This window comes from Lupinus angustifolius, chromosome LG15 (assembly GCF_001865875.1).
Source record: "Lupinus angustifolius cultivar Tanjil chromosome LG15, LupAngTanjil_v1.0, whole genome shotgun sequence".
Classification (NCBI taxonomy): domain Eukaryota; kingdom Viridiplantae; phylum Streptophyta; class Magnoliopsida; order Fabales; family Fabaceae; genus Lupinus; species Lupinus angustifolius.
In genome coordinates, this window is record NC_032023.1 from 20,043,607 (window position 1) to 20,068,868 (window position 25,262).

The following is a 25,262-nucleotide window of genomic DNA, read 5'->3' on the forward strand; positions in this document are numbered from 1 at the left end:
TTTACCTATCAATATGCAATTGGCTAAGACAGAAAATATGATATGATTGAGAACATGTGATCTCTATACGAATGGATGACTAGTGATTGTACAAAAAAGTTCATTAAGGCGGAAAACCATAGTTATTTTGTTGAAGATTAGAATAGTTAACTTTAGTCAAAATTATTAAAGAAATTATATACAAATTAATGAATGAATTGACCTTCAAATCTTTGTGAAAAAATGACCTAGCCATAAACTACAAGCAACAATCATTCACAAATGTAAAATATGGCATAAATCATCTCTAAAGATTTCAACAATCACTTCCACCTCCAACATTAATGCAATCAAAATATTATAGAAAACCAACCTATAATTAAACTATTCTCTTCTACAAATCTAAAAAAAGATCAGAATTATCTCTCTAAAGATTCTAACCCTATTAATGATGAATTACACCTTAACATTCATGCAATCAAAATCTTCTTGAATGGATTTTCACCCCATTATTTATGCAACCAAAATCTCTCACAAAGTCAACATAGACATAAGCAACTATCATGCAGATCTAAAAATCGACCAAAAGTATCTCTTTAGATTCCCGCCCAAAATCTTGTCTATATAGATAAGGAGTGAAATATCTCTCATTAATATATGGATAACCGTGAGCATTATAGAAATGATGTAAGAAATAATAATTTAGCAACAAATTCTTTTAGCATGCCAAAGTAGGTAACATGTGCAGCAAATTTTTTTTAATGGAAATAACGATGCCATATGGGTGCTTCTTCTTTATCTATTATATGGACTATATTTGTAGGGCTTTCCCTTGTTTCCTTCGCTTTTACCTTCCAGTCCTTGATGCCATATGGACTATATTAGTTATTTAAATTCAGTGACTAATGTGATTGCTTATGATTTCATTAACATGTATTTCTATGACATTAGGATTTTCTGACAAGTGGAAGAGCACAATACATAAAGGTTATATCATGTAAAATGAAAATGATTAAAGTATCAACCAAGTCGTTGTAGTATAGTGGTAAGTATTCCCGCCTGTCACGCGGGTGACCCGGGTTCGATCCCCGGCAATGGCGAAAATTATTTTTGTTTTTTGAACTATTTTTTTACTGCTCCTTGTTTGTGTGAAAAAAACACCCGAGTCCAAATACAAGAGGCCTAAATTAGAGCCCAATGTTTCCACCTATGATTTGAAGCGCAACTACTAAATGACAAAAACCTATCCACCAATAATATAACAAAATAATTGGCACAAAACAAATCCCATGTGCAGGATATGATTAACTTGTGCTATTATTTATCCCCAAGTATTGTGAGCACTGTGAGTGATGTGGATTAGTTTCTTATAAAAGGGATATCATGTTATACAAAAAATGAATACATATCTCTTTATAATTTTCATATTATTTATTTTAGGTTTTAATCACTGGCATCTTCGACAGATATAATCTTCTTCAAGCAAGCTCTTCATACCAAATTTTAATATAATTGACTTCTTGAGACATTTTCATTAATATATTAAATCTTATTTATTTTTTTTTGGTAGATTTGTTTCCTACTTTATTCTATAGCTTCACTCATTGCCATATAAAATTATATGAAATGACATATTTTGTTACGGATATGTAATATATAACAAGCATTTTCCATCAACTTATTACTTTCAGTTGTTTAGTCTCTTTTAATTGTTTATTTATTTTTTTAAATATACTTAGGTCTTAACATTCATATCATTAATTTGTTAACTCAACTATTTATAGGTCATTTAATTTATTTAAATTAACCTTATTTGTATATATTATTGGATGATCGCCTGTGAATATATCTGATATCCCACAAGTTGAGTTACTTAGTAGAATATTATTTTGGATTCCACGGCATGTAGAGTATAACATAGTTACTGATTTAGTTTATAGAGTAAATGCATACTAATTATTTGGCTTGAGAGTTCTCACAAAATACCAAGGACTGAAATTAAGTTAAAAAATATTTAGTAGGATAAATATAGTACTTTCAGTTTTTTCCTTTGGAATAAAATTATTATAATTGATACGAGTGTGGTCTGAGACATTTTCAATAAAAGATGAAATAATTGATCATATATAAGGGTTTTCCTTTTGTGACATGTACATTTGCACATTATGGAATATGAAGCAATCTAAAACATTTATTTATCCTTACAAAAATTTCCACTAAAACTAACGGGTTTAGAGTGACAGAAATATGACCTCAATGTCAATACTTAGAAATGTTTTATTGCAATCATATTCCAGGTGCATTACAAGTAGAGGAAATGAATGATACTGAGATTATGCTGGCATGAGAATACTACTACCACCCACAATATGTAAATACAAAGCAAGACACATTGTAAGAATAACTGAAGACTTAGCTCCAACATATCTAACAATTTCAAGTCCTCTATCCACAACCACATCATGAACTTTACTCACACTCCTTTTGAAACCATCTGATATTCTCCTTAACAAAAACTCCAGAAACGACCTCATTGTATCAAATGTCACCTTCCTAATCACATCAAGCACAAACCTTCGATTGTCCGGCACCGACATTGTTGATCTAACCCGTTCGAGCAATCCAGCATCCTGAATCGCACTAATCGAACTTCCAGGTTTATATTGCTGAAGAAATGCTTCTGGACCTTCACACTTAAAAGAAGAGACAGGTGAACTCAATTTCGATCTCGCAGTCTTGTTTGTCAACACTTGGTGAACTGTTTTAATAAGAGTTTCAATAGCACCATTGTTTAACGAAATCAGAATATCCTTAACCTTTTCCTGGTGTTTGGGATTAGTCAATCCAGCAAACATTTCATCGAAATTATTAATATGCATTGTTTTATCCAGAAAAACCGTAACTGAAGTGCTTACAAAAGTTTGAATACAATCCCCTATTAGTTTTCTAACCCTTTCATCACAAATCAAACTCAACCAACGAGGATTATCCAAACCCTCTGATCGTGCCTTTGCAACATTGATTTTATCATCAATAGACTCAGCACGTAAACCTAAAGCTAGATTCCTAGCAAATCTTCCTACCACAACCGATACAAAACCGGTTCCGGCTTTGGAGAAAACCTTTTCCAATAGCTTATTCGGAAAATTTTCCGTGCCAATTTCAGATTGATTATTGATCTTTATATGGAGCTTATGCCCTTGCAAAATTCCAATGGTTAGAGCTTCTGAAGTCCTAGATAAGGACACAGAAACCTCTTTCGACGTAGCAATTTTCGATAACTGTTTCAAACTTTGGGGGATTTCGTTGGAATCAGAAGTGACGAATTGGTTCAAATCTTTGGTGAGAAGGGAAACTGTTTCTGCAGAATCGGAAATCAATTCTACAAGAGAAATGAATCCTTTGAGAAGCTTAGCGACGCGGTTCCTCTTTAGAACCACAGAAGGTAAATTATAAACCTGATAAGCGCCATAACTAGAGGTACCGAATAAAGCAATTAAGAGAAGTGATTTTTTGTTTCTCCGAGAGAAATCAAACAGGTCCATAGAAAGAGGAAATGGTAAAATCAGACCCCTAGAGATTGGAAATTAGAAACCCTAGGTGTTGGGAAAGAGAACAATCAAATTCTATAATTTGAGTAGAATGAGGCTAGTTTTGACATTCCAATAAAAAGTGGATGTTGGATTGAACTGAAGAAGATGAAGGGAAATAAATACAAATAGTGGAGGTTAGTTAGAGGGAAAGAGGAATCCATCACTCTGGCAAATGGTTGGAAAATAAATGCAAACTTCACCTTCCTAATAACTATTTTTGTTTGTGTTTTGTTTTATTTTACTAATATCCTTTTAATATATATTTGAGTAGAATCAAGATTTTGTTTTATTTTTACTAGCATGTTGACAGGCACGAGAGTGTCTGTCAACCCGCTTTTCTATTGTTTATAATGTATAATTTATATGTTATAAATATCAAATATAATAATTTATGTTAGATATTATAATTTGGAGTTGAACATGTTTGATTGAGGCAATTATTTAATTCTATTATTTAAAAATTGAAAATTTAAATAATTGAATCACTTACAATTATCTTTATAGGTCATTTTCCTTTATGAAATTATACATGTACCTTAGATCATTGATCATGCATTAATGAGATATTTAATCAATTTCCTCTTTACCCCATATCAATGGTACATATAAAAAGGAAGGGTTGGTAGTCTATAATAGTAACTCATAGTCTTTTAGTTTTCCAACCATATATATAATAATTAACAATCATGCACAATTTAAATTTCATTGAAACATAAAATAGTAATTAAAACATGAGATTTAAAAGGAGCTCATATTATTTCTCTTACAAATAATGGTTGTTTCCGTACCAACAAATATATACATAGTTTGACTTTATAACTTACTATATAGAATTATATATGCTTCATGATAGTAGTTATCTTTCAATTGATTATGTATATTTGTTTACATCCATCAAATATAGTAAAACATATGAATGAATAAGACCATGCCTTCTACCCAAAATTATGGGATGGTTTTATGTGGAAACAACCATCTATAAAAATATTATTGAGTAAATTGTAAGTGATTAGTATAATTTTATCACATTTTTCATAACATGATATTTTGGTGAAAACTCATATTCCAAATAAGTTATGTACCCAAAAAATATTCCAAATAAATTAAATTACCAATTATCTTTCCAAATCACATTTGTTATATTACGACATAAAAATATATCTTTACTTTGCATAGAAGAAGCAAAGATAAATAGTAAGCATGTAAGAGTTATATTAAAAACTAAAATAATAAATATCATTCGATAAGATGAAATTATAAAATTTACCACTCTTAAATGTAGATAAATTAATTAGCAATTAAGTTAGTAAAAATTGCAAAGTTCTAATTAACATTGAGTGAGTAAAGATTCAATTGGAACCGATTATAAAAAAGTCAGTTGACTCACCGGACTTGTGAGCTTTTGAAATAGCCCCAACAACAAAAAAACCAATTCAATATTTTCTTTGTTATACCAACAATTACAACACCAAAGTGGAATATCAATGCATCATCCGTGTTGATTGAAACATCCTTCTCTTTTGATTGAAGGAGTATTATTCCAACAACTCCACTTCCCGGATGACCAACCCATTTTAACAATTAACCGATGTAACAACATAACTTCATTAACATAAAATACAAAATAAAAGAGAATGACGAACATTTATTTATTGTATTCATTCATGGAATATATTGTATTACCATGAAATGTAGTTATTGTTAAGTCTCTTATTTGAAAGAAAAAAGAAATACCTGAAAATCGTAAGAGGAAGATAATGAAGAATAAAAATGGGAAATGATAGTAGTGAGTAACATTATATTTTTGCAGCATCTTTGGTGCATTGCTTTGTCTTTTTTAGAAATACCATCCTAAAATAATGTAGTGGAAAGAACAATAACTAAAGATGTGTTATTCTTGCAAATTATATAATTTAGGCAACAATTTCTTTAAAAGTGGTAGTTTTTGAAAAAGTAACTAACATGCAGTTTTCTTTTTAAATTAATTCAAATGGGAGGTTTTAAAATATTATAAAAAAATATGGTTAAAAAGTAACAAAGATGATAGCTTTTGAAAACTAAGTAATAATGTGAATGAATGGAACATTGTGTATATAGTTTTTTGGTAGAAAATAGAAAATAATGAGGGTAAAATAGGAAACTATAAATTACACCATGAATAGTTAGTTATTTTATGTTTTTGCTTTATAAGTAGTATAGAGTATAGATATAGATAGACAAAAGATTACTATATTAAATATTTTTTGTTATAGTAATTTTTAAAATCACTACTGCTTTTTAATGGCAATAAAGGTAATAATATAAAATAATTGATATCTTTTACGGTGATTATTTTGTATTGATGATAAAGATTATGATATAGTCAATGTCCTAGTTTAACTTTTTTGTTTTCTTTTAGTAAATTTCTTTGAATGTACATATTTGAGTAGAATCAAGATTTTGTTTCTATTTTTAAGAACAAAATTTTTATTATTTTTATTTTATGCAATAAAATATTCAATTTATATGTATTTTAATTTATATGTATTTCAATTGGTTAACATATCATACATGACTTCTATTAACATAAAATATGAGCATCTATGTTTAAACCCTTGAAATTATACAATTTTAGACGTGAAAAATGATGCCGAATACGTGTGCATCCGTGCACACCTCCCAATTTCTTATTCCATATCTCTTCGACCCATATAAAATCCCCCATGAAACTACCCGTTCACCTATACAAAAAACTAAAGTAAAAACTTTGATAAGAATAAACTAAATTATTGGCTCAATGTATTATATACTTTTATTAAGTGATGAACATGCGGTATGTTATTTATTTCTTAAATAAAGCAACTATATTTTAATAAAAAACAATTCATAACATTTGTTAAATGATAGTCATTTAGTTGGTATGTCTGAATTTGACAGATTTATATTCAGACTTAATTATGTGAATTTAAATGATACTGTTAATTTTGATTACTATCAATGATATATCTCATCATCTAATATCTAATTTTTTTTAGATATGTATCTATTTCTTTCAATAAGAGTTGCTAACCGAAATCAAACTCCTAATATTTTGATCTTTATAAAGATCAGGTAGCACTTTACCGGTTTACCCCACTAGATCACATCTTATTGGTTGTACTTCATTATATTATGTTATAGTGACCCATATATTTTATACGAAAAAATAATTACATGCAATGAATATAAATATAAAAAAATAAGAGGATTATAGTAAGTTTTTTAGGTAATTGTTTTTAGTATATAAATATAAAAAAATAATTATACATGCTTGTCATTTTCAGACACATTATTTATTGCAATGAATCATGAAGTAAAAACTTTAAACCGATCGTAGAATGTTAAGAGGATTATCAACACCTTCAATCAATCAGTGTCATTCAAGATGAGAACACACAAAAAATAAGAGCACCCACAATCCTACCTCAACCACCGTAAGATACATGAATAAATTCAAATTCTATATCTCAAACAAGAACATTTACACACACACACTTCTTGAACCTATATGATCTATCCTCTGAAACAGAGCAAGACTTCGGTTTTATGCATATCCTTCATCCAATTCTCGTTTAGGATCAAACATCAAATGACTGTCTTAGCTCCACTTTTTCATTTCCATTCGAGTTGTCCAAAAACCACATCCACCTTATAACCCATACCTGACCTTTCAGCGAAAAAATGTATGGGAAAAAGGTGTAACAAGTTCGTTACACAGCCTCAAATTACACCAAGTAAACACATAATAGCACTTTCTCAACTTTGATGACCATTGATATGTACAAAAGAATGTTTTAGACACCAGTACCAGTGTTTTTCCTAACATAAGGCCACTCTCTTCAATGTCCTTAGTTTCGAGTGAGGAGGGTATAATGCCCTTAAATCACCACAATCATGTCATCTGGATTAAGGTTTTATACCACCTTTAAATCTGTATTTGAATTAACAGGTTTAATGCCATAATCATCATCCTCGAGATCACTGAAAGATATGTCTTCTTCATTCACCATGGGAAGAATTGTTCCACTATATCCCCCTAAATCAGAGTCTTCCTCTGGCCATTCATCATCATCATCATAGTCCTGAATAATAACTTGAGAGGATCGACCACAATTTAGATCCTTGTTCCCACTTAGATTTTCCTCAATAACAGACTTGTCAGTGAAAAGTGTTTCAGAACTTTCAACCATGTGCTTCTCTGTCTCGTTATCTGCTGTCCTTGCTTCATATTCATGTGTCCATTGAGGCATGTCACCAGAATAGGCACCATCTGATAAACTGGGAATAAAATCATTATGCTGAGCAGTATCTCTTGAGTAGGTGCTGCTTATTCGGAAAGACTCAACATCAGGCTTCATTTGTTTGTGTAGCTCCTGCATCCACATTGCTCTAGCTGCCATGACCTGCAAACATTACAACTAAGACATCAGAAAAGTTCATCTATGGATTGAAGGTAGATGTAAAATATTATCTAAATGTAAAGATGCAGGAAAACTTTAGACTCGAACATTAGAGACAAATCGCTGATGATTACCAAATCAAGCGAAAAAAGGAACAATTAAATAAACCTCTTCAAAAAACCAAATCTTCTTCAGGCAAAACTACAATAGATCCAACTAAATCAAATTTCAAACCTTTCTCCTTTCAGAATAGCTATGAAGATTTCAGTCACTAATAAATAACTTCCTATACTAAAATTTCATACAATAACAACCAAGCCTTCTAAATCATCATAAAAAGGGCGGGTCGGTGCATGAGACTCTCACCTGATAGGATCTGGGGAGGGTAGATGTACGCGAGGGCAATGAGTATAGGAAATTATAATGAGCCGGGAGGAGAATAAAACATGTAGACCCCAAACATCGCTCAATGGGTTTTAGATAAGGAAGAAAACAGAAAGGAAAAAAACCATGTTTGTAAAGGTTGGAACTCAAATAAATTATGTGTGCTTACTGAATCAGGAAACTATCAAAGAAGAAAGACAAATGAATAGTGAGTGAGAACGTGTTCTTGAAGCTCAAATAACCATTAACCAATGACAAGTAACAAAATCATACCGGGATAAAAATCTTATAATCTTTGTTAAAAAATTGCAATGCCACCCTAGAAGCCAAGAAATGATGAAAAGAATGCCTATATTTTTAAGATCTAAAATTCTACAATGAAGGCCACCCTAGAATGAACCATTATTACTCTCTCTCTCTCTCTCTCTCTATATATATATATATATATATAAAAGCCTTCTCAGCTGAACTGACCATAAACTTCATACAAGGTTGAGCTTGAGTGTTGAGTAGCAAGAGCAAGAGGAAACACCAAAGTGATTTTTTCACAACATATTAGTCTACCTGTTTTATATATAACATCGCTTATTTGAATTTTACAACTATGCCCACTACCATAGAGCACTTTGTAAATTGCGATGCATTGACTGCATTCCACATTTAACTATAAAGGATGGTTGGCCATACTACTTCAGTACTTCCCAAAATAGGAAATTGAAAACCTTATTTCAAATTGTGACCATGCTCTCTTCTGTCCCATAAAGAAAACTAAACACTAATTTCTAATCCAAAATGCAAAATATGATAATTGCAAGAGCAATGCAAAAGGCAAAGCAAAATCCCATGTAACAGACCTGAGGCGTAAACAAAATCTCCGCATCTTGCTTATGAAGCCTTGAATGTAAAAGCACAAAATAAACTTTCCAGAAGTAACTTTCACTCATATGGCAAGGACATAATTCAATTCTAAGTGCAGCTAGACTAGGAGCAAGTCTTTCAATAGCCGCAGCATGCTCCTGTTGCGAATCGGATATCTCAAAATCTACAAATAAGATACATAATGAGTTTCAAATTTCATCATCTGAGAAACTTAAGCTTATAATAACATATGACAATGTGAACGTTACCAGTCTACCACTATCAGGAAATGTATCACTATAAAACCAACTAATACTAGGATATTGTTATGAGGAATGCAAAATTAAGCTAATGAATATATACAAGCAACTTAAAATTGAAATAATAATCATCCCTACCCATGAGTATATAGAGGGAAAGCACTAATGGATCTTAAATTGTGGTCAACAATTGCAATATTGCGATTTTTGGAGCGTGTGGTATAACACCCCAGCCTTGACATGCGACCCTATGGTCCATGAATTTACTGAGCGTGCCACCTGTTAAGCTTAAATACTCCTGCAGTATTTTTATTCCCCTAAAGGGAGCCTCCGCGACTCGAACCACGACCTCGGAGACTTATAGTCATTGATTCCATTGAGTCGCTACCACTAAGCTACAGATGTGGAACCACATTGTATCTGCAATTTAAAAACGTGATAGCAATTAGGAAAACAAGTAGGAGTGGAGTTAATTACCATCAGTGTCATCTTCTTCTTCAATAGGAAAATCTAACCACGTTTCTGGATGCATAGCGATATTCATAGCAAAAGTTAACACCTCATCGGTAATCCCAACAACCGCCACCACCTCCTCCTCCTCCATTTCCGGTTCACGGATCTCATCTGAACCCGGTTCGACCGGGTCCTGGTCGGAAACAGCTACGTTGTAAACCGGTTCTTCTTCTCCAAGTGAAGAAAGTGAGTGATCAAAGTCTGGCTCTGATTGATTAGAAATTGATGGAGGAGGAGGAGCGAGGAAAGAGGCCATTCCCCACAATTGTCGGGTTAGGGTTTGTTTGATTTCATCAAGATCCTCTTTCACTCCACGCCCTTCATCTTCTTCTTCTTCCGGTGATAATGGTTGATCGTGATGTTTCTGATGAATGTAGTTTCTTCTTGGGGACATAGTTTGAGAGTCTGATACGATGTCGTTTTCATCATCTCTCTCTTCATCTAGTAGAAGCGTGTTTGCTAGGGACCGTGCCAACCATGACATTTTCTTCTTCTTTTAAGTAAATAAATAAATGCATCGGGGATATGAAGAATGTGACAGTGTTTATATAGATATAGATAATATAGTCATCCAAATATGGATTACTGACATTATATCATCTAATGTAATTATGATTGACTTTAAAAAATACAAATGAATAATAAATGATATAGTGATTATGTATAAATTTTCAAATCCAACAATATTTCCTTTGTCATTATACCCCTGTTATTTTCTATTTCCTACATATTTTACCCAATCAAGAAAAATAAATGCTAGTATTTTCCCTTAAAACATGACTAATATTTCATATTTAAATTTTTTGAAAACTCGGTGGGATTTTTTTACACATGATTTGTTAGTTGTACCAAATTTGTAAATGTCCTCACATTGGGATGAATAAAACTTCCATACTATCATTTACACTCAATGAAAATAAATCATCATAAATATTTGAATTACAACACAAAAAAGTCCAAAATTTAATTTGAATTTTTTTATCATTCAGTTTTTTTTTGCATTACAACAACCAACAAATCTTAATTCTAGACATTTATAATATTGCATACAATGGATATAAAGTTCCCTCAAGTAGCTTTTTTCTTAGAAACGATCCCATTTCTGTGATCACTTATCACTCTCCACCTTATTATTCACAAATAAATTGCTGAAACGAAGTTGAATATGAGAGTTTATTCTATTAATCTCACCTACTATTTCACCAAGTGCAACTTTATCTTTTAGTATTGAAGTATGAGTCACTCCATCAATCTTAATCACCTCCAAGCTTTGATTCTTCTCATCTTTCCATAGTGATTGAAGTGCCAACAAACTCACCTTGTTCACAGTTCCATCACCATCCCCATATAAAACTTCAGGTTGTTCATCAAAATCACTGTTCTTATAGAACAAACTCTCTACAGTTCTCACTCCTGTCCCTATAATACAAGTCATAGGCACTTCAGGTGCTACTATATTCTCTATCAAGGGTAGTATTCTAGTTTCGTAAGGGTAAACCCCTTCAGGGTAACCAATATCTTTAAGAAAATCAACCATGTCATAAGCTGAATAGCTTCTATTTTGAGTGATCACTAATGGTGTATTATTACCATACACTTTAGGATTAGGCAAAAGCCATAGGTTGCTCTCACAGCTTCTTTGCTCATTTCTCACTAACAAAGGATCCACTAGGGGTACTCCAAGAGTATTGCCAGATGCATAGGTCAACATTTCATCCATAGCACCACCCCATGGAGCAGCAAGAGCTACGAAGTGTTTAACGAATTTCTTGCGCCAAGAGGGCGAGTTTCTATTTAAGAGTTGAAGGACAAAGAGGCCTCCTAAGCTGTGGGAGAGAAGGATTACTGGCTTCCCACCATTAGAAGTGCTTGCTTTCTCAATCAAACTTTTGAGGTCTTCTAAGAACTTGGAACCAACCTGAGATGGGTGACCTTTGGAAGCGAGACCATATCGAAAATCGTAGGGGGCTCCAAACAGGGTTTCACCATCACTATAACCAAGCTGTTGTAATGAACCTACTAGGAGTGCCATGTATTCGGTGACATACCTGTACATATGTAAGATACCATTTATTTGTTGATGACATATTATAGAAACAAATGAAAGTAACCAAAAAAGGCAGACAAAATTAGTAGATAAACATCATATCTGTGTTTATTTGTGTGCGAATTTCCTCCTCAAGGTTGGATTTGAGAAAGAAATGATTTTGTTAATAAGGTAATTTATGAGACATGTTATTGTGAAAGTGAGTGAACATTAAAGGATGGAGTAATTCATCACATAAGTCCCTCAAAGATAACAATGTCATGTATCCTCGAAAATTGTGTTACCAATCTTGATCTAGAGTACTGGACTCTCCAACACTAGAGAGCTTACAGAATCGCTTAGAACCTATCTACATTAAAATGACATCTTTTTGTAACACAATAAGCCCTATAGTTTTTCAATGTCATCAATCAAGTCTACAGAAGTACCCATGACGTTTCAAAAACATTGATGGCAAATCATTCAAGAAACAAATTGGTGGCGTTTTTGCAACACCCAATTAAGGCTTTAAGTATATTATGGGGTGGAAAGACATTTATGAGACATAAGTTGATGTAATTGTGGGTGCATACCAAAATAGATCATATCCATATATTATTATGTACAAATGTGTTATATCAAGACTACAAAATCTATACCCTGAAAGTGTAAAGATTTATACACATTCACATAATTATCCTATCACTAAGCACATCTTTTTCTCTAATAGATTAATATAGCAACTAAGAGGTGTCGGTGTGAGGATAGTTACTGCATTTTTAATCTAAGAAGGGCGAAAAATCACAACCACAAGTGCTCACAAGAAATAAAATTAAAAAAGTAAAAGTAACTGAGAGAGTAAATAGTTAAAATAAAAAGGATGAAGTGCAAAATTACTTGAGACGAGGATTGAGATAAAGAAGTGAGTAGATTGAACCAAATTGTGGTACACGAGTGTGAACCCCAGGGGTATTATAATAATCATCTCGGTGAGTGTCATAATGAAGCTTCATGCGATCAGCAAAACATTCCGTGAAAGGAGCAAGTAGGATAGTAGAATCAAACCATAATCTAAACCACCCATCTTTTTTCTTAACCAAAGGGTACCATTTTTCACAAAACCAGTTACAAGCTTTGTATTCACTCGTTAGCTTTGCCTCTAATTGGTTCCCTCCATTGCCAGGTATTAGAATCAATGGGTGCAAGTTGTTGCTACTCGCTCCAAATGTGGATGCCAAGGACAGCATCATAATCAGTACTGTGCCAATTTTGAGACCATGATGTTGATCCTTTATCATGATAGAGAGGAGATAGATACAAGTAAAGTACTTGCACTGTTTGTGTTGATGAAAATGGTGGATGGGTTTCGATGACACGAGGTACGAACGTGTCATATACTGTGTGATGGAGGTTTGGGACTGGAGATGCCACGTCTTCAATGGATTTCTCAAATTTTATTTTTAGAAAAATATATTACAATGTTAATATATATATGTATATAAATATTTTAATATTAATTATACATAATTTTTTTACACTAGATGTTATATTTCTTTACTTAATATTGTGTTGGTTTTTTTACACTAGATGTTATAAAGTTGTAAACGAAGCATTTTTCAAAAAATATTAATGATTAGTCTAATGAATTATTTTTTAGGAAAATCTTGGATAACTTGACTTTTATTATAAATTGATTTAATAAATATTTATAATTTTGATGGTTAAATGAAAACTTCTTCACTAAAGAATCAAATGTTTGTTAATGATTTTGGACACTTATTTTTGTTTCACTCATTAAAACTAAACTTTTTTATCTTTTAACATCAAAACAATTCTTTTCAATATATATAAGGATAATTCATTTACACATAAATTAAATTACACTAGTTATACTTAATTTTAATTATTCATTCTCTAGATCCAACAGACCAAGGTGGTTTAAGATGATTAACTTAAATCTCATATGTCAAGTTGGTTTTATATATAAATTATAACATTTTATCCATCCAATTTATACATTAATCCATCTTTATCATGTATTATTATTTTAGTTATTATCATAAATTCGTAATACATTTTACATATGCTACACGTGAAATATACATTTTATTTCTTATATGATAATATTTATTTAAGGTTAAAATGAGAGTTGAATTTTGGAGGAGAACGAAAGAAAATGAAAGACTTTAAAGTCATGAAATACAATTGTAAGACGACTCATAAGTCATCAATATTTATTTTTTTCCTCCAAAATTCAACTTTTAAACAAATTCTTAGAAAACATATGAGTTAAATCTTTAGGATATAAGCTCTAATAAAATCCCAAAGTTGATGTTCAAGTTTTTGAATTGGCAATTATTGGTTGGGGGTAGTATAAAAAAAATTAGAATAAAATCAATATTTAAAGTTTTAAACTCAGAAATCGGAAACTTAAAGTCTAAGGACAAAAGTTGGTGATATATTATGTATCTTTGACGGACCAATTTTACGAATAATAAAGTCACCTCCCTCGTCACACATCAGGATCTAGTACACAGTTCTCCTCACACTAATGGACAGCAAAAACGTCGTCGTATGCGATAACGGAACCGGAGTACTACTCTCCTCTCTCATCTTGCATTTCATTTCATATATGAAACCACATTGCTTCTTTTCATTTCCAAATCATATATTATTGCAAATCGATCCAAATGATATTCAAAATTCCAATTTCACCACACCATAATTCAATCTAATTTAAATGTTGTAAATGCAGTATGTGAAGTGTGGTTTTGCAGGGGAGAATTTTCCAACCTCTGTTTTCCCTTCTGTTGTTGGCCGTCCTATGCTTCGTTACGAAGAATCACTCACTGAGCAACAGCTTCAGGTTTGTGTCAATATTTCACTGCTAAATAACACTAATCAGTATATTATCAACTTAAATTACACGTTGGAAGCAAGGTCAATTTGATCTATTAGATGCGGTTGTTATTATGATTTATCATATATGTTGTTAAGGAATGACTCTATAATTATTAGAGAAAAAAATGTATACACCAACGATGTAAGAGTTTTTACATTGCCACTACATCATTCGTTTTTTAATCGACTTTTAAATAAAAGTAGAGAAAGAGATGTATGCATTGACATTGTATGAGTTTTATAGACTATCACTGCATCCTCAATCTTTGACTTTTCAGAAAAAGTAATCAAAATGAATGATGGATGATGTGGTGTTATACATCTTTACATTGACAATGTATAGATTTTACACTTACAAAAGTGCAAATGAATGTTGGATTATGCACTGATATGAATTTTTATACTATCAGTGCATAAATATTACAACAGTCTAATTATTGATGATACTGGTCAAAGGAAAAAGAAATATATGTTGTTAATGATCCTCATGGATTATCTCATGTGCAATTTTTTTATTCAATTGTGTGAAGTGAAGAATAGAGATAAACAGTCAATATTTGTGAAATTTCTTTTATAATCGTTGTGTCTATTGTAATCATGAACGATATGCAATTATGCACTATAATTTAATGTTTTAAAATTTAGCTTAGTTCTGACTTCTGAGATGTTTTTTTTGTTCTTTTGAATTTATGTTTCATATAGGATATTGTTGTTGGTGAAGGCTGTGCAGAGTTGAGGCATCAGCTTGATATATCTTATCCTGTAAACAATGGCGTTGTGCAAAACTGGGATGATATGTGTCATGTGTGGGATCATGCGTTTTTCGATAAATTAAAAGTAACATTCTCTTTCAAGTGTGGATATCATGTTGGTGTAATGTTCATAGCTAACTCTGGTAAATGATTTTATTAACAGATTAACCCACCAGATTGTAAGATTCTACTCACAGATCCGCCTCTTAATCCCTCAAAGAATCGTGAAACAATGGTCTGAGAAACAATTCTTAATATTTTTTAGAAATCAAATTGAATTTCTAGTATATTTCATTATTTTAAATAATATTGTCTATACATGATTTAACCTGGCAGGTTGAGACAATGTTTGAAATAATTTTGATGGTTAAATGAAAACTTCTTCACTAAAGAATCAAATGTTTGTTAATGATTTTGGACACTTATTTTTGTTTCACTCATTAAAACTAAACTTTTTTATCTTTTAACATCAAAACAATTCTTTTCAATATATATAAGGATAATTCATTTACACATAAATTAAATTACACTAGTTATACTTAATTTTAATTATTCATTCTCTAGATCCAACAGACCAAGGTGGTTTAAGATGATTAACTTAAATCTCATATGTCAAGTTGGTTTTATATATAAATTATAACATTTTATCCATCCAATTTATACATTAATCCATCTTTATCATGTATTATTATTTTAGTTATTATCATAAATTCGTAATACATTTTACATATGCTACACGTGAAATATACATTTTATTTCTTATATGATAATATTTATTTAAGGTTAAAATGAGAGTTGAATTTTGGAGGAGAACGAAAGAAAATGAAAGACTTTAAAGTCATGAAATACAATTGTAAGACGACTCATAAGTCATCAATATTTATTTTTTTCCTCCAAAATTCAACTTTTAAACAAATTCTTAGAAAACATATGAGTTAAATCTTTAGGATATAAGCTCTAATAAAATCCCAAAGTTGATGTTCAAGTTTTTGAATTGGCAATTATTGGTTGGGGGTAGTATAAAAAAAATTAGAATAAAATCAATATTTAAAGTTTTAAACTCAGAAATCGGAAACTTAAAGTCTAAGGACAAAAGTTGGTGATATATTATGTATCTTTGACGGACCAATTTTACGAATAATAAAGTCACCTCCCTCGTCACACATCAGGATCTAGTACACAGTTCTCCTCACACTAATGGACAGCAAAAACGTCGTCGTATGCGATAACGGAACCGGAGTACTACTCTCCTCTCTCATCTTGCATTTCATTTCATATATGAAACCACATTGCTTCTTTTCATTTCCAAATCATATATTATTGCAAATCGATCCAAATGATATTCAAAATTCCAATTTCACCACACCATAATTCAATCTAATTTAAATGTTGTAAATGCAGTATGTGAAGTGTGGTTTTGCAGGGGAGAATTTTCCAACCTCTGTTTTCCCTTCTGTTGTTGGCCGTCCTATGCTTCGTTACGAAGAATCACTCACTGAGCAACAGCTTCAGGTTTGTGTCAATATTTCACTGCTAAATAACACTAATCAGTATATTATCAACTTAAATTACACGTTGGAAGCAAGGTCAATTTGATCTATTAGATGCGGTTGTTATTATGATTTATCATATATGTTGTTAAGGAATGACTCTATAATTATTAGAGAAAAAAATGTATACACCAACGATGTAAGAGTTTTTACATTGCCACTACATCATTCGTTTTTTAATCGACTTTTAAATAAAAGTAGAGAAAGAGATGTATGCATTGACATTGTATGAGTTTTATAGACTATCACTGCATCCTCAATCTTTGACTTTTCAGAAAAAGTAATCAAAATGAATGATGGATGATGTGGTGTTATACATCTTTACATTGACAATGTATAGATTTTACACTTACAAAAGTGCAAATGAATGTTGGATTATGCACTGATATGAATTTTTATACTATCAGTGCATAAATATTACAACAGTCTAATTATTGATGATACTGGTCAAAGGAAAAAGAAATATATGTTGTTAATGATCCTCATGGATTATCTCATGTGCAATTTTTTTATTCAATTGTGTGAAGTGAAGAATAGAGATAAACAGTCAATATTTGTGAAATTTCTTTTATAATCGTTGTGTCTATTGTAATCATGAACGATATGCAATTATGCACTATAATTTAATGTTTTAAAATTTAGCTTAGTTCTGACTTCTGAGATGTTTTTTTTGTTCTTTTGAATTTATGTTTCATATAGGATATTGTTGTTGGTGAAGGCTGTGCAGAGTTGAGGCATCAGCTTGATATATCTTATCCTGTAAACAATGGCGTTGTGCAAAACTGGGATGATATGTGTCATGTGTGGGATCATGCGTTTTTCGATAAATTAAAAGTAACATTCTCTTTCAAGTGTGGATATCATGTTGGTGTAATGTTCATAGCTAACTCTGGTAAATGATTTTATTAACAGATTAACCCACCAGATTGTAAGATTCTACTCACAGATCCGCCTCTTAATCCCTCAAAGAATCGTGAAACAATGGTCTGAGAAACAATTCTTAATATTTTTTAGAAATCAAATTGAATTTCTAGTATATTTCATTATTTTAAATAATATTGTCTATACATGATTTAACCTGGCAGGTTGAGACAATGTTTGAAAAGTACAATTTTGCTGGAGTGTTTATCCAAATCCAAGCTGTTCTAACATTATATGCTCAAGGTGCTTATAGAGATGAGTGAAGGTTGAAGTTTTGTTTTTCTTTATTTTCTAATCCTAACTCTATTTTTCTCCCTATAAAACCTATTATCCATTTCTGTAAGAACTACCAACATATAGTTGTTTATAAGCCATAGATATTTTATATTTTGTTATTATTTTATACACAACATAGAGGGTAAGCCTTGATGCAATAGTGAGGTTGTTTGCCTTGTGACTTGGAGGTCATGAGTTCAAATCCTGAAAATAGCCACTTGCAAGGGTAAGGTTGCGTGATCTACCCTTCTAGACCCTGTTAGGTGAGAGTCTCGTGTATTGGGCCAACCATTTTATACACAATATGGGGTTTAATTACATATCATAATCTGCAAGGCTTTGTGTATGAAATAGGGCAAAGTTACACTTCATTCATCAATATGACAATATGTTTTCTCTTCGCGCCTCCTTTCAACTTACCCTTTAACATTTCTTTACTTGTCCCAGGTTTGCTAACTGGATTAGTTGTTGACTCGGGTGATGGTGTCACTCATGTGGTAATTAATTTGCTTCTGTACTACTCAATTATTATGCTGAACACTATAATGATGCTTAGTTCTTTGCCATATTCTTCAATTTCGATTTATTTTTTATTTCTTGCATGTTGCCTTTAAGAGAGTCATTTTTTACCATTCGTGTCAGTTATATATAACTACCGTGTTTATCCCTCAATTAACTAGTGATTGTTCTGTTGATCTTTCATATCAAATCTTAGATGAGTTGGGTACAGTAACTAAATCAAACATTTGACAATTGCATATCCAATTTATATTGTATTTTTTTCTTAAGAAATGTTGATTGAGAAATACTATGTTGCCTGAAAATCTCTATTGCAAAGTTGATACTGGATGAGTTGGCTCTGACGCTGGGTTCAACCTGTTCGGTAAACATGATACTTTCATGCTTATGGTTCAGTGAATGAACATCACATGAGTTTTCTTAGCATTGCTCATATTGATCGAGTGCTAATTTATTTGCTATTGACATATTATTTTATATGCATGACTTGATTAGTTTTAAATTCAATGGTTGATTTGTGAGCTCAACCTTTAAAAATTTATTTCAAGAGTATTAAAACGCACTTTTATATCACTGTTGATTGATTGAAGTCCTAAATACATAAAAAATAATGTTACCCCATGATTTGTTGACAACAATCTAAATCAAAGTTGATTTTACACCAATGAATAACTTTTTCTAAGATCATTATTTCATGAGATCGACCATTGATTGAAATTTCACATCACAAATATTGTTCTCATAAAGCTTTATGTTAATCAAGGTTCGTTATTGTCATTCTCCACTTGCGGAGATAAGGTTGTGTACATCCATCCTCCCTAGACCCTACTATGTGTGAGCCTCGTGCACCATTCCATTCATACAATATACTTTTCAAGTAAATGAAAATATCAACCATTGATTGCGTGCTTATAGTTTAATTTCCTAAAATTTGGTGGCAAAGTTAGCATGATAGTTTTTGTTTTATTATTTACTTTCTAGTTTTATACTTCAATGGTTGGATTAATGAGAATCACTTTCTGTAAGGAGTCATTAAATGGTGAGTGTACCAAGCCTTACACTGGTGTCAACAGATTAGATTTTTATCCTATACAACATTTATAGGGTGTTAAAGTGGATACTAAGACTGAGAAATATATTTGTATAGTATTCCATCTCATGATTCCTCACATACTAGTGGACATTTGACTTAGTAACAAAAGGATGAGTATCTTATTCAATATTTGTTCTTCATAAGTCGTGAGATTGGCTTTGATCCTGAAAAATGGTTGTATAAAGATGCACAATATTGACTCATAACCTGATATATCCTTTATGGTTATGGTCCCCCTGTCAGTTTGGAAATATGAAAATTTATTATAATGATTATGTTGGTCATCTAAACCAGTTCACTATAAGAAAATTATTACTTTTCCTCTTCCATGGTTTTTTCCTGAAGCAGGATTGCAGTGGTGTTGTAATGTTTGGATTCATAATTTTTTGTTTCTTGATGAGAACTGGACCCTCTTGTCCATTTTTAATTTTCCAAATAATTATGAAATATGAATTGTAATTTAGGATATATTGATTGATCATAATCACCATCCCTGGCACACATATTATGTTGCAACATTGGTTTAAGAAAGCAGGAAGTGGTTAACAAGTTTTGTATACTATTCATGAATTATATGCATCATTCCAAAATTCTAATAATGAAAGTTTTTGTTGTTGTCAAGGCCCCAGTCGTTGACGGCTATTCATTCCCTCATCTAACAAAACGAATGAATGTAGCTGGCCGACATATAACGTCCTATCTTATTGATTTGCTTTCAAGGAGGGGGTGAGAGCTAATTCCTTTGGTTTCAGTTGTAATATCAGTATGATGATTCTAACTGGAATATGATTTCCTTCCCATAAGGTATTCACTGAATAGGACTGCTGATTTTGAGACTGTTAGGGAAATCAAAGAGAAGTTATGCTATATAAGGTCGAAAACAAATCTCATGGTTACACTTTAATTTCCTTTGATCTGTAATGTTGCTTTAATAGCTACATTTCTATTTCCCTACAGTTATGACTACAAGAGGGAATATCAGTTGGGGCTTGAGACCACCATCCTTGTCAATAATTATACTGTGAGTTTTATCCTGAATTCCTTGAAATATTTATAGGACTATTTCTGTCTAAATGGTTATCGATTTAGTTGACAATTCTGGTTGAAATGGCTCGCATAGGCATAAAGGTATGGTGGACTTAAGTCTAATTATTTGATATGTTCTTTCATGTGTTTCTTTCGATAAGCTTTTCATGCATTTATGTAACCATATTCATAATATGTGTCTTAATGCATGTAAGTAATCTTGAATACACAACATTTTGTGTATGTACGAGGGCAGCTGTCATAGAACTAATATTACAATAATTATTTATGCTCTCTTAACCAGCTTCCTGATGGAAGGGTCATTAAAGTAGGTACTGAAAGGTTCCAGGCACCTGAGGCTCTTTTCACCCCGGTAGGTACATGGTGCACATTTGATTTTTTTTCCTACCACTTAAAGTCCCCCCCCCCCACACAGACACACACACACATCTCTCTAAGAAAAAGCATTTCAAACTCTATCACAGTGATCATGGCAGAAGATTATTTTTGGTTTGAACATAACTTTAGTGTTTTAATGATGTTGTGTCACTGCAATTCTTGCTAAACTATTTAGTGTGTAATTTGCTACCTGCTAATTGCCTGGCATTTCCCCCCTTCTTTTAGGAACTAATCGATGTTGAAGGTGACGGAATGGCTGACATGGTATTTCGCTGCATTCAGGAAATGGATATTGACAATCGGATGACGGTATAATACTACATTTGAAATCTAGTTCTTTACTATCTTTTTCTCAAGTAAAACAATGTCAATGCCAGTTATTACAATTTAGGCTTGAAAGGATGTGATAATACCATTCATATATTGAAAATTAATTATGAAAGTGTCAAAAGTTAAACTAATACTTAGCTACTGTTTCTGAGATGAAACCTATTACAGCCATTACTGCAGCCCTGGCATGTTGTCTTTTCTTTAATCTGTATAGATATCCTGCACCTATTACAGTATCAGTATCACTGTTTTGAATTTGAAAATGTCAAGCAATCTATCGCATATATTATATCACAAGTTTCTTTTTGCAGCTTTACCAGCACATTGTATTAAGTGGAGGGAGCACCATGTATCCTGGATTGCCAAGCAGGTAGTGTGTTATTTCTCCTTTACGTTGGCTCTGATTGTGCTTTATAATGTATTACAATTTTTTCAAAGAATAATTCATTGCGACAGAAAGAAGATGATTATAAAGAATGAAGAAGGTAAGAGATACTCCTTACATACATTGGATTTAGAGGGGTAAACTTTTCCTCATTTCAGAGAGAAACCCTACTTCAGAGAATCTTTTCCCTGAACTATATACATTGGTCGTTTGAAAACTGGTGACTCGGGGATTCCTTTTCATGTTAGTTAAATTAATAAACTTTTTATGTGCAGTTATAAGATTTAAATAAGTTAATATACCATTTAAATATGCCATATGCTTTGCATTAAGTAGTATATTTCAAGATTGTTTTGAATTTCAAGTTTATGACTTAAAAAATTATTTAGGTGTCCTTTTTTATTTATTTGGTTTTTTAATAATTAATACTTCTTTTATATCTGTTTGGCTTGTTATTTGATTCTCTTAAAATGTTTTATTTTTAGTATATTATCAAATCAAAGTTGATAAATTGGTGTTCTGTGCCTGTCCCCCATTTTCAGATTGGAAAAAGAAATACAAGATCGTTATCTCGATGTTGTTCTGAAGGGCAACAAAGATGGGTTGAAGGTAAGCTTGGGTTTTTTTCTCTTCTTAGGATTCTCCATGTGTGATGTGTGTTCTATACGGATTATTGAAGATACAGTTTTACTCTAATTTAGCATCGATTAAAATTTTGATTTTTGATAGACACTATTGGTATCATTTGATGATCTTTGTAACCAAGTTCCCTATTCTGATAGAGTTTGGCCGTTGTTGCATGTTAACTTAGCAACAACAAATAAGTTTTATCCTGTCTTTATTTATGTTCTAATACCTGATATAGTTGCTTGTTGTTACAAGTTAGGCTATAGAGTAGGAGTAGCTCAGGAGAGAATTATGTTGTCCATTGATTTAAATCTGCAGGCATTGCCCCGAAAGAAAGAACAGTGAATCGGTGTTGTTGATTTATATCTGGCCTTGTGACTGTAAATCGTAATGCTTATGTTATGCCTAACTCTAATTTCTACTTGAAAATTTTGCTTATTTATTGAATTTCTATCCTAACTGGGGCCCCATTGTTGTTCCACTTAGCTCTGCATTTTGCCATGTTTATGAACATTATGGTTATATCAGAAAATATACCATAAGCTCCAATTAGTTCTGGTCCTTTCTATTTCCGAAGGGAAAGAGATATATCCACAGCTGTGAATTGAGCTAACTCGTGGTTCTCTTATGCTTATTCTCATAATTTCATATTCTGGTGATGATCAGAAATTGCGATTAAAAATTGAGGATCCACCGCGTAGAAAGCACATGGTGTACCTTGGTGGTGCTGTCCTTGCGGGAATTATGAAGGTTTGAGTTAATTGTTAACTTTTTACTTGTTTTCTTTCTATAGCTTCTCTATCTTTGTTGCTGTTGGGGATTATTCTCCCAGTTTGAACAATCAGTGCCTAAGACAGTTTAACAAAACCCAGGATGCACCAGAGTTTTGGATTAACAGGGAAGATTATTTGGAAGAAGGACTTTCTTGCCTAAGCAGGTGTGGCCAGGCGTGACTTTTCGAAGTATGTTACAGTACTGAAAGTGAGAGATCATTCGGAGAAGCAAAACTACACCAGAAGCTGAGTGATGATTATTCAAAACTGTTGAAATCGCCTCCTAAAATAGCTTGTACGAATCGTTGTTGGCCTTGTGTAGCTAGTTGTGGTAGTAAATGCATTCTGTTGGTTGATAGAGTTGTCAAAAGAATTCGTGTATCCTATTCTCTTTGCAACAAGAGTTGTTGTAACTTTATTAGCATAAGAATGGAGAATAAAGAATGCGTTGTTTGTTAAATTTCAAAACGTTCAAAGTTCGTTTTACTTTGCTGAGTTTTCACTAGATATATATGTTGGGAACGAGGGGTGATTCTTCCCTACCCTAGGAGGAAGAAAATTCTTCACATATTTTATTTATCGCTATATTTTCCTTCAAGCTTCATAAAATGTTCTAATATAAACTATTCTCAAATTTCCACATTCTCTTGCAAAATATCAGCACTACTTGGTGTCTGCTTAATGAACTGCACATGAAAAAATGTTTCTAAGCTCCTTATTGAAGCAAAGCCCGTCCTTCTCTATGCTTTTGTCAAATGCAAGAACTTCCAAAACAATCATGCCAAATAATCTTTAACGATAAAGAAAGATACTTCACAAAAATAAAGCAAAACCTTAAACATATTTATGCATTGGCAAAAGCATACCCTTGCAGATATAGGATGAAGAGCCCCACTGCAAAACTTATATTTCATATCCCTCCTTTTCTATTTATAGATGAGTATTCGTCTAGTAATGACATTCAATATTGTTATCTGTGTTATGACATGTATACACTGATTACACTCCCAGGTTTTTAACTAATCACATAACTTATTAATATTTTCAAGACATTCGGAAATGCATCACATTCTTGGCAACTTGCATGATTCTTCAAAATTAAAAGCAAAGTCCAATTCACTGAAAAATCAAAACTGATTAAGATCCCAAAGAGTGAATTTTCGAACAAACCAGGCTTTAACTAATTTTCTTTCAGTTCTGTCATTCAGTGTGTACAGGTACACTTCAACTGCAACTATAAAAAGAGACTCCAAATTAAAATTTTATCATCTGTGTTCATACCCTCTGGATTCATAGTGCGTCGACAGGAACAGATTTGAAATCCAAAGCCCACTTGAATCGCTAACCTAAAATTAAGCAGTATAATCTATCATTCAAATGACAAATATAGTCCGTGCAAGAAACCCTTCAACAATTTTTCATTTTCCATAGAATACAAAGGAAATCCAATCTAAAATGCACAACTTACCTAACCTGAAAACTTGCACTTCTTAAAGAAATCAGAGAAGGTAAAATACACAACTCAATTACTATTCCTTTTACCATGCTTCCCCAGGGGATGCAAAACCAAAAAATCACCTCCAAAAGTCGGTAGATGAAAATTGAGAGACAAGCCAATTAAAAATAATTAATTTTGCACCAAGATTTAAGCTTGAATAATAATCTTTAATGGTGAGGGC

The 25,262-nt window shown here is 32.1% G+C and overlaps 4 protein-coding genes, 1 long non-coding RNA gene and 1 other non-coding gene across 9 annotated transcripts; 2 read left to right on the forward strand and 4 right to left on the reverse strand.

Moving 5' to 3' along the window:
* On the forward strand, positions 1,008-1,079 carry TRNAD-GUC. The gene has a single exon. It is a non-coding gene; the product is annotated as a tRNA-Asp (tRNA).
* On the reverse strand, positions 2,254-3,665 carry LOC109327539 (protein PHLOEM PROTEIN 2-LIKE A10-like). Its single transcript, XM_019560718.1, has one exon. The coding sequence runs from the start codon at positions 3,522-3,524 to the stop codon at positions 2,313-2,315; it is 1,212 nt and encodes a 403-aa protein (XP_019416263.1). The 5' UTR covers positions 3,525-3,665; the 3' UTR covers positions 2,254-2,312.
* LOC109327417 lies at positions 7,326-10,526 on the reverse strand. Its single transcript, XM_019560558.1, has 3 exons — positions 9,970-10,526; positions 9,229-9,416; positions 7,326-7,993 (listed from the first exon to the last, which is right to left on the reverse strand). The coding sequence occupies exons 1-3, from the start codon at positions 10,487-10,489 to the stop codon at positions 7,505-7,507; spliced, it is 1,197 nt and encodes a 398-aa protein (XP_019416103.1). The 5' UTR covers positions 10,490-10,526; the 3' UTR covers positions 7,326-7,504.
* On the reverse strand, positions 10,977-13,393 carry LOC109328629 (lecithin-cholesterol acyltransferase-like 1). Its single transcript, XM_019562184.1, has 2 exons — positions 12,929-13,393; positions 10,977-12,053 (listed from the first exon to the last, which is right to left on the reverse strand). The coding sequence occupies exons 1-2, from the start codon at positions 13,327-13,329 to the stop codon at positions 11,114-11,116; spliced, it is 1,341 nt and encodes a 446-aa protein (XP_019417729.1). The 5' UTR covers positions 13,330-13,393; the 3' UTR covers positions 10,977-11,113.
* Positions 14,545-24,069, forward strand: LOC109328021 (actin-related protein 2-like). 4 transcript variants are annotated; one of them, XM_019561263.1, is made up of 15 exons: positions 14,545-14,624; positions 14,787-14,897; positions 15,635-15,769; positions 15,848-15,919; positions 18,320-18,398; positions 18,879-18,928; positions 20,666-20,769; positions 20,848-20,916; positions 21,001-21,064; positions 21,374-21,442; positions 21,694-21,777; positions 22,110-22,168; positions 22,726-22,792; positions 23,477-23,560; positions 23,683-24,069. In XM_019561263.1, exons 1-15 carry the CDS (start codon positions 14,583-14,585, stop codon positions 23,761-23,763), a joined length of 1,170 nt encoding a protein of 389 aa, XP_019416808.1. In that variant the 5' UTR covers positions 14,545-14,582; the 3' UTR covers positions 23,764-24,069. The 4 variants fall into 4 exon arrangements, with proteins under 4 accessions (XP_019416808.1, XP_019416809.1, XP_019416807.1 ...); XM_019561264.1 differs by having other exon boundaries at positions 14,573-14,624; positions 14,809-14,897; XM_019561262.1 differs by lacking the exons at positions 14,545-14,624; positions 14,787-14,897; positions 15,635-15,769; positions 15,848-15,919 and adding exons at positions 16,844-16,923; positions 17,086-17,196; positions 17,934-18,068; positions 18,147-18,218.
* On the reverse strand, positions 20,476-25,116 carry LOC109328026. Its single transcript, XR_002105391.1, has 3 exons — positions 25,106-25,116; positions 21,659-21,661; positions 20,476-20,602 (listed from the first exon to the last, which is right to left on the reverse strand). It is a non-coding gene; the product is annotated as an uncharacterized LOC109328026 (long non-coding RNA).

Bases quoted from the DNA above. Each gene is read 5' to 3' on its own strand.
- LOC109327539 (XM_019560718.1), bottom strand. From the start codon at position 3,524: ATGGACCTGTTTGATTTCTCTCGGAGAAACAAAAAATCACTTCTCTTA.
- LOC109327417 (XM_019560558.1), bottom strand. From the start codon at position 10,489: ATGTCATGGTTGGCACGGTCCCTAGCAAACACGCTTCTACTAGATGAA. The intron at 9,417-9,969 runs GTAATTAACTCC...TCTTATTTGTAG, and splicing joins AGAAGAAGATGACACTGATG to ATTTTGAGATATCCGATTCG. The intron at 7,994-9,228 runs GTCTGTTACATG...TAATGTTTGCAG, and splicing joins AGATTTTGTTTACGCCTCAG to GTCATGGCAGCTAGAGCAAT.
- LOC109328629 (XM_019562184.1), bottom strand. From the start codon at position 13,329: ATGATAAAGGATCAACATCATGGTCTCAAAATTGGCACAGTACTGATT. The intron at 12,054-12,928 runs GTAATTTTGCAC...ACATATGTACAG, and splicing joins TATCTCAATCCTCGTCTCAA to GTATGTCACCGAATACATGG.
- LOC109328021 (XM_019561263.1), top strand. From the start codon at position 14,583: ATGGACAGCAAAAACGTCGTCGTATGCGATAACGGAACCGGA. The intron at 14,625-14,786 runs GTACTACTCTCC...TTGTAAATGCAG, and splicing joins TATGCGATAACGGAACCGGA to TATGTGAAGTGTGGTTTTGC. The intron at 22,169-22,725 runs GTAGTGTGTTAT...CCCCATTTTCAG, and splicing joins TATCCTGGATTGCCAAGCAG to ATTGGAAAAAGAAATACAAG.